This window comes from Mytilus trossulus, chromosome 1, assembly GCF_036588685.1.
Source record: "Mytilus trossulus isolate FHL-02 chromosome 1, PNRI_Mtr1.1.1.hap1, whole genome shotgun sequence".
Lineage (NCBI taxonomy): Eukaryota > Metazoa > Mollusca > Bivalvia > Mytilida > Mytilidae > Mytilus > Mytilus trossulus.
This window is the reverse complement of record NC_086373.1, coordinates 36,430,418-36,442,964: the sequence shown is the minus strand read 5'-3', so window position 1 is coordinate 36,442,964 and position 12,547 is coordinate 36,430,418. Positions and strand designations below refer to the sequence as shown.

Below are 12,547 nucleotides of genomic sequence, written 5' to 3'. Positions count from 1 at the left end.
CCAAAGAACAGGACACAGGTTTTCTGTTGTGTTTTTCTCAGACAATGTTGTCAATAAAATGGAATTCGATGCGACTTTACACAAGTGAGAGCTAGCAATAAAACGAGGTTTAAGCCTCCATTTACCACATAACGAATTGCCTGTACCAAGTCAGGACTATAGTTTCAATTCGTTCGATGTGTTTGAGTTTTAAATAGGGAATTTGATAAAAAGCTTTCCATTTTGAATTTTCCTTGGAGTACAATATCTTTTGAAAACATTTATTTTGGTATCTTCTTGACGTTATGGTATTGTTGGTTCCATCTATTGGGTTAATCTGGATTAATCGTTGTTGAGAAGTATAATATTTTTGCTGTAAATCTAATGAAGAAAGATAAGGTATGATACTTATATGATAAAACTTCATATAGTGTCTTAATCTTAAGTATTAGATAGTGTTCTGTTATTTGTTATTTCAGTAGAATTAAACTTTTCCTCCATATTTATCGGACGTTTTATATTTTTAGCACACCTATAAAAACCCATAAAGGATACGATTAATCTGGATTACCCATCATTGTAAAGTAAGACATATTTATGTTGTTTGATATACGAGTTTATAAGATCATGTTAACCTTATTGACATTACAAGTTAAAAAGGGTTTTTAAGGATAAGATAATTTCTGATTTTTTGTAATTTAAAAAGAAAAAGAAAACAACCACAAGGATAAATATACCTGTCTCAACGATAGTAAATGAAATAGATAAAACAAAACTTATCAGAGAGAAAGAAACAAATTAACGGCCCTTACTTAACCCATTAACAATCTGTCTTTCAAAAATGAGATTTTCAATCTCGTAAGTTTGTTGCTTTTGAGCTTTGTTAAATTATCCAACACTTAAGGTATATAAACCTTCAAATAACAGAAATGGCACATTATATATTCACACATACAATTATCAACATATATGTAAGTATATGGTGTCTTGCTAATTTTGATCACTTGATATTAGCAACCATTCTATTATTTTTCAGCATGAAACGCATCACCATAATTTTGTTTTTTGGAGTAGGGTGTATTCTATCACTAGTTAGAGGTATGATTGATCCCGGAGACTTACCAGATGGTCTGAAAACATGTTTCGAAATGAAGACTAACAATAGTAACGTCAAAGAGGTTCCAAGTGAAGATATCTGTATAACGTGTATAACAGATTATCTATGGAAACAGGGAAAACATGTTCATTGCTTCAATAAAACAGAACATGATGTAAAATGGGTAGCGGAATTATTGGCAGAACTTCATCCCGCTTCAATGAGAACTAAACGAAGTGCACCGAGACGATGTCGAAGGAAAGAATACAGAATGTTGACAGACGATGAAAGAGAAGATTACCATCGTGCTGTAAATCTCATGAAGAAAGATAAGGTATGATACTTATATGATAAAACTTTATGACTCAATTTCCGGGGTCACTTTAGTTGCATGATTATAGACAAGAAAACTTGTGAATTAAGTCAACGCTTATTTTTTTGTTTCTTTTTTTTTGTTTTTTCATTAAAACTAAGTTTTATTAACACATTTACATTTGTTAATTCACACATCAAATACCAGTACCTTTTTTTTTGTTTCTTAGGTCGTGAAACATTAAAAATTTAACACCTATTTGATGTAGTTATTCCTCATGTTTTGTACTTTCTTGTTTTGATTTCAATCTGTTTAGGGTAGTATTTAAAAAAAAATCGATGATATAAAAATCCTAATCAGCACTTTCATTATGACAGTTGTTATCTCTTCGTTTGTTGTGATTGAGATTTTTCTCGGAGATCAGTAGTTTTGCTCTTTTCCACTTAAAAAACAACCAAATCTTAACTAAACAACAGTATGTTTTATTCCTGTAGGACGGCGAATTTTGCGAATAAATAATAATTTCTGAGTAAAGATTTGATATAATAAAGGTTGATAAACACTTACTAGTAGATGTGTGTTTTTAAATAAAGTTACCGAAATATATTAGATGTAGAAGATGCACGGTATTTTAAAAAGCCACACAATGTTTCTTGTGTCAGTTTCCCTGGTAGGACCGTTTCAAAATATCATGAGGCCTTTAAGTTGTATAAACATCTCTCCAAAACTTAAATCAAACAAGAAATGTTCGTAAAACGTAATTTTAAACAGTTTTGGTAAGGTTTAAGTATTTTTTATAGCACGTTTCAACCATCGAATTTAAACCTTTTTATCGTCTTTTAGACAACCATTTATTTATCTAAAAACCAAATAAAAAATACCAATTCCCCTTTATCTTGGTTTGTAGTCCCCTTTAAAATGACTGGATTTTCCTCGTTACAAGTTGGTTTTAACTAATCGCTTCCGCTTTTTTCATTTCATACAAACTAATTCAACATAAACCAAGTAATGTGGAGCCTTTTTTTTTTTAGCATAGCTACAAATGAATAAGACAATGATTCCACAAACGAGATTTGATTATTTGAAATACTAATGCTTTTTTACCGAACGAATATATAACCTTAGCTGTATGATGCAGAACGTTTAGGAATTTAAGTACTCAATGGTCTTCAACTTCGTATTTTGTTTGGCCTTTTTAACTTTTTTGGATTCGAGCATCACTGATGAGTCTTTTGCGTCGGCGTAAATGCAAAATTTGATCCTGGTATCTGCGATGAGTTTACTTACGATATATTATTTTATCCATGAAAAATTGTCACGAATCCTCATTCATGAAATTTTTACTATGACATTTATATTTTGACATACACATTAAACTCACATCATCATAAAACACGGAATTAAGACATTAAAGATTGAATCATATAGCATGACTATTTTAAGAACATTGATCTACTAGAATATTTCAGTGTTGAATTTGAATTGGCAAACAAAAGCTAAAGTTATTCAAAGTGTAATAAAATAATCGAATGCAAAAGAGGGACGAAATATATCAGAGGGACAGTCAATCTGCATGAACATTACAACCATAAAACGATCGGCAATATCAATATTTTTATAACTTCTGAATTTTTTTGGGTCTACATTATATTTTTACCAAACATACACATCGACAATGAATATTAATATGCATTTATGCAGAAGGAAACTAATAGGAAAGAAAATAACAAGATGTTTCGTTAAAAGGTTTATTATTGCTTAAACTTTAATCATATCATTGCCGCTGGTGGACGTTTCGTCCCTGAGGGTATCAACACTCCATTTTTCAACACTTCGGTGTTGACATGAATATCAACTATGTGGTCATTTTTTAAATTCCTGTTACAAAAGCATGAATTTTTTCCGAAATACTAAGAATTTTCTAATCCCAGACAAAGAATACCTTAGCCGTATTTGGCACATGTTTATAATTTTGGGTTCTCAATGCTCTTCAACTTTGTACTTGTTTTGCTAAAAAACGTTTATGATCTGCGCGTCACTGATGAGTCTTATGAAGACGAATCGCGCGTCTGGCGTATTACAATCCTGGTACCTTTGGAATCTGATTACTAGTCAATAGAGGCGGAACATATTTTTTAGTATAAATAAATAGTCTATGCTTAACAACCATAGAACAGACACGGAAACAGATAGCAGGTTTTTTGTTTTTGTCAACTGTCTTGTTTGTGTTTCGTTAATATTGCTTGGTATCTTCTACTTATTTTTTACCTTTTATTTGTTTTTCTTCTTTTCCATGGTCGTTCAGAAGAACCTTGTTATTACACAAAAAGTGAGTTAAATTCCTTCTGACTATTTGATACTAGGATCAAAGCGTTAAGAATAATACACATTTAAACGGAACATCTTGTCATCCTCATTCCTATCATTTTCATACAACATTAAGATATATTAATATCCCTTTGTATCCTGTGCCTCTTATCTAAGATGCTTTGTCGTTGTGTATATATGATAAAAGTATAGCGTATGTAAAGTTGTAAAGATTTAACAAACATATGTTTTGTATACTTGAATTGCTTAATATTGCTATAAATGAGTGAAAATAAACTTTCTTTGAAAAGAATGATTTTTGTTTGATAAAAAATTCCCAAAATGTACTTCTATTTTCATATTGTCTTCCATTACTCTAATTCGGCGACAGTCTTGCCGTATTCACGTTCCCTAAACCATGAATCAGACGTTAGAAATTCGACGCAGCGCATTAACAAAGGGAACAAATGTGGAGGAAAGATAGTAATAACTGACTTACTTCGGTACTGGCATGAAAATACGGATTTTTTGTGTTATTAAAATTTGCTGTTACAAAATATTAGAAATTATTATAAATTAAGGAAAGTACATCCCTCGTGCAAAGCTCTGATTCCTTTCACGGATTTGGCTATACTTTTTGGACCTTTTGGATTATAGTTCTTCATCTTTTATATAAGCTTTGGATTTCAAATGTTTTGGCCACCAGCATCCCTGAAGAGACATGTATTGTCGAAATGCGCATCTGGTGCAAGAAACTTGGTACCGTTAATTTTATTAGAAAGAAGCATTGTAATTCACCAACTCATTTGATAAAATATTCTGTGTCGTTTATAAAATATTTCTAGGAGTAATACACGTAAGGTAAACAGTGCACCTATGCCTTTGTTTAGTGCACTAGTATTCTTATGATTTCATGGGTTCAATAATAACCTTGAAATCATAAACAATGAATAACTCGTTTCATATGATTTAAATCCCTTCAAATGACATTACGAAATAACCAAAATCATATAAATTAAGAATTATAACAATACAGTTATTGCGCTTTTATCACATAATATTGAAAATAAATACATAATATCTGTGTTAATATATACCAATAATAAATGAAAAATTAATAAAACAAGGTGTGGTGGTAAAATTCATTGAACAACAATACAAGTTATAATTAGTAATAAAAAATAATCATCAAATGATCGACCACTATCAATTGTGCTAACTCCTCACGAGCAGTGATCCTGACAGATGAGTGATCATCTGAGATAAAAAGGTAAAAAATCAAAACAGAAAGAAATATCGTTAATGAACAAAGTTATATCTTTACTAGTAGCCACTAACCTGATTTCGGTTGAGTTCAAAGAAAAATGAAGTCCTTAAAATTATTGATACCCTTCGTAAGCAGTTTAAGGTGGTATGTACGGGGCGCCGAATGGGACTCTTGTGGTTTTGTACTCAAAATTCAATTTTGTACGGACAAAAGTGACTTTTGTTCAACAAAAATGAGTTCAGTTTAACAAAATTTGTATCATACTACAAATTTGAAATTTTGAATTTTGTATGTTATCTATCAGCGGACAAAAGTCACTTTTGTCATGACAAAATTCATTTTTGTTACACAGACTTGACTTTTGTTACCTAATTTGAAAATTGAGCGACAAAAGTCAATTTTGTATTTAAATTAGTTAAGTTTGGTTTCTGTGAACTAATTTGCATACAAAATCGACTTTTGTTACAAAAAATTGACTTTTGTTACACAAAATTGACTTTTGTTACACAAAATTGACTTTTGTTACACAAAATTGACTTTTGTTACACAAAAATTACTTTTGTTACACAAAATTGACTTTTGTTACACAAAATTGACTTTTGTTACACAAAATTGACTTTTGTTACACAAAATTGACTTTTGTTACAAAAAATTGACTTTTGTTACACAAAATTGACTTTTGTGAGACAAAATTGACAAAATTGACTTAACATTGAATTTTGTCTCAACAAAATTAACAAAATTGAATTTTGTCTCAACAAAATTGACAAAATAGAATTTTGTCTCAACAAAATTGACAAAATTGAATTTTGTCTCAACAAAATTAACAAAATTGAATTTTGTCTCAACAAAATTAACAAAATTGAATTTTGTCTCAACAAAATTGATTTTTGTCTCACGAAAGTCAATTTTGTCTCACGAAAGTCAATTTTGTCTCATAAAAGTCAATTTTGTTGTTACAAAATTGAATTTTGTCATCACAAAAATGAATTTTGTCGTCACAAAATTGACTTTTGTCTTAACAAAATTGACAAAATTGACTTTTGTCTCAACAAAATTTACAAAATTGACTTTTGTCTCAACAACATTAACAAAATTGACTTTTGTCTCAACAAAAATGACAAAATTGAATTTTGTCTCAACAAAAATGACAAAAATTGAATTTTGTCTCAACAAAAATGACAAAATTGAATTTTGTCTCACAAAAGTCAATTTTGTCTCACAAAAGTTAATTTTGTTTCACAAAAGTCAATTTTGTCTCACAAAATTGAATCTTACCGTACACAATTGACTTTTGTGATTTAATTTCCATATCAGGTAACAAAAGTCAATTTTGTATGCAAATATGTTTATATTTGCATACCTTTAAGACAAAATTGACTTTTGTCATGACAAATATGAATTTTGTCTACAAAAATGAATTATGTCTACAAAAATGAATTTTGTCATGACAAAAATGAATTTTGTCTACACAAATGAATTTTGTCATCACAAAATTGAAGTTCTCACAAAACAAGTCTGTAGCACATAGTTTAGTAAGACAAAAATGATTTTGTTATGACAGAATTGAATTTTGTACAAAACCACAAGAGTCCCATTCGGCGCCCCGTAGTATGGGAGTCTAAATTTAAAAATGATATAATTTGTTCATACTCAGGCAAAACGTAGTATATATTGATATATGTTCAAAAATATCATAAAATTGATAGGCCACCGCGCATTTTCTCAAGCTACAGGTCGTGACAAAATGACACATTTTGTACGGATTATATAGGAAAAAGCACCATAATGTGATAAGAAGCTAAACTAAATGATCGAATTGTAAAATAAATAATGGAAGATAGCTTTCCTAAAAAGCTTTGAGAATATCAAAAGAAAAGATAGGGTCACCGTGCGTTTTTTTCCATCTAAAATACAAGATAGCAAAATTCCATGTAGATTCCTTCAGAAAATGCACTATTTCAGAGTAACCTCCACTGAAAATGCTAATTTAAAAATATTAAAATTCTAGTAGAACTTATCAACATTTGTACAAATATCAATATTTATAAGTTATAATCTTATAGATTTGTTCTTTTAAATGCAAATTCACATTAGTCATCTGTGTTCCTGCATCAAATTTTGCTATCTTGATTGAAAGTCTGGACCTTAGATTCTTTGTTTTTTACAATCCAAGATGGCGAAAGACCATCCTTAAAGGATACATTTTTCAAACAATAGTTTTTTAAACGACAAGACAGATTTCATCCATTGGAAAGCATCTACATATATTTCCCATTACATTATGCCAATTGGCTTGCATGATATTGCAAAAAATCTTTAATTTCAAAGTTCTGTTTTCAATTAACTGATTAAGACTCGTGCTTTAATTATGGCAGTTATTATCAAATAGTGTGCGTGTCATGTGTATTGGCGTTTGTTTTAATGCACTTCGGGGTTCCTTTAATTTCCTCAGTTTTGGTTTGTAACCCGGAGTTGGTTTTACTTAATCAATTTATGAGTTTTGAACACCGGTATACTACTGTTGCATTTTATTTAATCGCTGTGACAAATATATTTCGTAGCCTAGTGCTGTTAACAATATTCAGTCAAAGCTTAAAAAAGATGGTTACACTATATATGAATAGGGAACATGCATAAGTACAATCTTAATGTTCACACTAGAAGCTTTTAATGTAAATATTCTGCAACATATACACTTTTCGTTAAAACTCTTGTTTAAAAAGTCTGTACACATATTTGATGTGGGTTCTACTGGGGGGAAAATAACATGGAAACAAAGAAAAGTTATAAAATCAGTGTAGTTACCTATTTATTTTGCGATATTTTGTTTGTTATACCACTAAGTACATACAGTTCAACAGCATACTGGGAAAGTATTGGATTTTTATTTTAACTCCTTTAAATCAGGCGATGTACGTTTTGAAAAATATACATATGGTGGAACAATGTAAAGGCAATCACATCACTTAATGCAACTCGAACTTCTCGACTAAGATACACCATTTTTCGAATGCACAATAGGAAGATTTACAAAATAAATCAATTCTTTAAGCTCATTAATCTGTATAAAATAACAGTTAATATTACAACAACAGCTGGTGGAAAAGATTCAAAACACGTTAACATTGTCGTATCAGCAAGTTTTGACGAGGAAAAGGGATCAGGGGGTAGAGGGAGCATTTTTTCAGTAGTTTGACTTGAAAAAATATTTATCCATTATCTTATACTATGATAGTTTAAGAGTTTGGCCTTATCGAACTTATTGGATTATGTGCCCTTCCATCACTGTGCTCAAATACCTAAAATGTCAAATATGTCACCCCAACATTGTTCGAATGATTGAACCGTAGCTTGCTCACTTCGAGTGCGATTGTAACGTATGAAATCTTCAACCGAATAAAAATGTCAAAATAAATCTGTATTAAATACTTTTCCAATAGGTTGACAAGACTATATATGTACTATTACTATGTAAACTTTTAAGTTGAAAAACGAACTCAGGCTGCCTATCGAAAACTTGCAAGGTTCTTATTAATATCACATCTACGTATCCCCATGTAAATATTAGTGAAACATTTTACACTTGTTGTTGCATACAAATTTCCCATCGATACCTCTTTTAAATGAATACATTCGTAAGCAGCAGAGATGTATTTCAAACAAAATCTTACGAGGAAATATTCTTGCAAGTCAGGAATATTTCAGTATAACATACAATCATGTTTGTAAAAAACGATCGCAGGTGATCATCCTCATGCAGCAATATTTGATATGTTACTGTTTTTAACTTCTTCCTTAGAATTATTTATAGAATGATTTCAAAACTTGTTGAGCATTCATTATCAAAGATTTACTCATATAAATCTTTGACATTATTTAGAATTCTGTTCGTTTTGTTTTTAACTGATTAAAAATATCAATATTCACAGAAATACACATATTCATCTTTGTTATATAATATATCCAGTATATTAACATTCTTTACATGATAATGATCATCAGTGCTGCGTCGATATATTTGTTCTATTTTACCCATGCAGTTTTTAATGATTTGTGTAGAAGTCTTCAAATTTTTCTTTTTTAAATTTTATATGTTCTCGTATTGGTTTAAACCGTTTCAAAATCAATTGTATAATACTGCTTAAATTGTGTTCAGTTTCTTGAATATATTGACAAATATTTTTATATTGACAATAAAAACAGTTGCAGTTTCTCAAATTCTACCTGTTTTTTTTGCAGAGTATATGGCCGAATCGATACGATGGCTTTGTGATCTTCCACAGCGGAATGTCAGGAAAGTCTGCTCACAGAGGACCTAACTTTTATGGATGGCATAGAATTTTATTGATCATGTAAGTATTTTGAATTGATATTTTACCTACAAACTATTAGGAAAAATCTCTTGTCACTTATCAACGATATGTATAAAAGAAGAAAACTGAATTTAAACCATCATTTGCTATTGCAACATTAAATAAGATAATAATAACCATAGACCTCAAAATTAAACATCCAAACTATTATACATTAAAAGTCCCAATAAGCTATTATTACTAATTACTAAACGGAAATATATCAACTTACATTTAAAATCATCTCTTTGTCATATTAAACATAAATACAAGGAAACTCACATTTATGTTTAATATGACAAAGAGATGATTTTAAATGTATATTCGGTATACAGAATAGTCTATTTATAATTCCGTGGTTAAGCTTTTACTTTTAAAATATCCATATGTACTAGTTGTTTCCTTTGAAAGGGACATAAAGTGTTAGCGACAATGAAGAGCTTTCTCTTCACGCAAATGCGTATGTGATGCGTATGTGCGTAATGCTTATTATCTGTAAGGTTTAAATCTTAAAATTGGGAACATGCTGCATTTCCTTAATAATTACATTAGATGTATGTTTCATTACAATACTCTATTTTGAATGGCTAACTGCACATCACGTGTTACTCCTTAAGCAATTGCATCAGTCAATAAAACTTTTCATTCGTGATAACACGTGGTCCAACAATAAAGTGCACAGGTGAATAAAATACAAAAATTGTAAAATTCGTGTTTTTATGATCATAGGTAAAAAATGTAATTATAAGTATTGAATGCTTCTTTTGTAACTTTATAGGGGTGTAAATACGCGCTTCATACAAAATGTACTTCGGTCAACGCTTTTACACCCCAATAAATTTACAAAAAGAAGCATTCAATTCTTAAATGAAATTTGCTTAGAATTGACATAAGATTGGTACTTTGTGACTATTACCTGTTTGTTATCTTTGATGCAATATAACAATAAAAAAATCAAATGTGCATATCACGTAAGACTTTAAAGAGGAAGTACAAAATTAAAATGAATCGACTATGAAATCAATATTTTGATATGAGCGTCACTGGTGAGTCTTATGTAGACGGAACGCGCGTCTGGCGTATTAAATTATAATCCTGGTACCTTTGATAACTATATATTGACTATGAATTAAAATAATCTCTTTTTTTTCAAAGTGAAATCAAATTAGTTCCCAACATATGCATCTCTTTATTTGCATATGGATTTTAAAAAAATATATATTAGATGAAAATAGCCGTTCGCTACTTTGTATATCTACTTTACTTTGCTGATTGCATGAGGACTGGGTCTCAAATATATTTGAAAGTTTACGGTTAAGTCCCTTATATACTTCGAAATTAAAACCAATGTTCTTTATTTTTTCTAGGTATGAATATTCGTTACGTAAACTAGTACCAGGTGTTTGTCTGCCATATTGGGACTCTACTTTAGATTCTGCCATGTCAACAATGCCTGAAAATTCCATCATATGGAGCAAACACTTTATGGGAAACGGGGATGGACAAGTACAAACTGGTCCATTCAGGCGTTGGATGAATATAGATGGCAGTCCACTGATGAGAAATATTGGTAGTACTGGTCAATTATTGACAAAACGTACTGTCTTAAATATCCTTTCAAAGCGTTATAATCACCAAATATGTGAACCTTCGCAGAATGTGATGCATAGTTTGGAAGGGTTACACGATCAAGTTCACATGTGGATTGGTGGTAAAATGTTTGATATAGCAACGTCACCAATGGATCCAATTTTCTTTATGCACCACGCCTTTATTGACTGTCTTTGGGAAATATTCAGGAAACAACAAATAGGATATAAGATAGATCCCAGTAAGGACTATCCCAATACCGGAGACCTCTTACAACACCCAGACAGACCAATGGACAGTCTTCCACCCATACCAGGATTTGGAAGACTAAGGAATAAGGATGGTTATCTCTCTTATTGGACAGATAAATTTTACTTTTATGACCCTCCTCCAACATGTAGTTTTCCAACTTTAGACTGTGGCTCAAAGTGGTTAGAATGTGACACAAGAAGGAAAATTTGTGTTTCTAAAAGTAACCAAGCAATGTCTTTTCAATATCCAACATTTAACTCTTTTAATCCCTGGAATTTCTACTTAAAAAGAGGTAAACGAGACACATATAAGGTTTTATTAGGTAAGCTTGGCGAAACTGAATCTCCTGATCAAAGCCAAATGAGTTATGAGAAGGTTAAGCTAAACGTTCCAAAGGAAGTTGCTTTAGGTTCACCAATACAAAATGCATTTGAAATAGATTGCGTTCAAGACATAAGAGCATGGGCATTTATGGCTATCAAAGTAATCCACTTAAGACCTCAAGAAGTTAAAATGTCAGCTCATATTATTGAAAATGGCAAAATACAAGATACAGACATGTATAACGAGAGTAACTACAGAAGCTTAAAAACACATATAAAACCTGGTTCTCCCGCCATGTATGATACTTGTATGGAAGACAATTCCGGAGCTTTCAGGATCAATCTCGTATCACGTGGACTCAGTTACAATGGTTGGTATGAAGACTATGTTATGGTAGACAATCGCTTGCCTATCTCGTCACATGTCGGGTATATTGCATTCAAAAAGCCAGGTCCAAACGACACAGAACCAGTTACATCATTTATTTCGGCAACAGATACATGTGGTCGGATGTGCAAACCCAAGTGTCTGAAAAAGGGATCAGGTTCAAAGCCGACATATGTTCCATGCGATGGAGTAATTAAGGCTACAGCACAATCTCCTTTGATGTATGGAGAGACGTATGGGGATGCTGCAGGTGACATTTGGGACTTTTCTGATCCAATGGTTCCTGTTAGCAAGGAGAGTGGTATCTTTATGATATTCTATTGTGATTATTCGGATACATGGCCTTGGGAGAGTTGTAATAAAACCTAATTCAATTTGCCATCCTTCTTTTATTGTTATAACCATTTTATTTTGCATGTTTTCGAGAGAACAGTTATATACAAGATTTGATTTTAGGTCTTTGTTCAGTACTAAGCTACGGTTAACTAAACCTAAAACAACGTTCTAAGATTTTCTTATAGATAAAACAGTAGTGTAATGCTGTTTAATACTCATAAATAGATAATGCGAAACATGTCCGGGTTACAAACTAAAAACGCTGAAAAAGAACCGAACAACAGAAAGACCGAACTGAAACAAAATGTAAAAAAAGTCGGCTTTATTGACAATTTTGTTAA

The 12,547-nt window shown here is 31.1% G+C and overlaps 1 protein-coding gene across 2 annotated transcripts; it reads left to right on the top strand.

The window, feature by feature from the left end:
* The first annotated feature begins 356 nt into the window (after window positions 1–356).
* LOC134707676 (tyrosinase-like protein 2) lies at window positions 357–12,251 on the top strand. 2 transcript variants are annotated; one of them, XM_063567663.1, is made up of 4 exons: window positions 505–563; window positions 1,016–1,409; window positions 9,205–9,317; window positions 10,685–12,251. In XM_063567663.1, the coding sequence occupies exons 2-4, from the start codon at window positions 1,017–1,019 to the stop codon at window positions 12,237–12,239; spliced, it is 2,061 nt and encodes a 686-aa protein (XP_063423733.1). In that variant the 5' UTR covers window positions 505–563; window position 1,016; the 3' UTR covers window positions 12,240–12,251. The 2 variants fall into 2 exon arrangements, with proteins under 2 accessions (XP_063423743.1, XP_063423733.1); XM_063567673.1 differs by lacking the exons at window positions 505–563; window positions 1,016–1,409 and adding an exon at window positions 357–378.
* The last annotated feature ends 296 nt before the right edge of the window (window positions 12,252–12,547 follow it).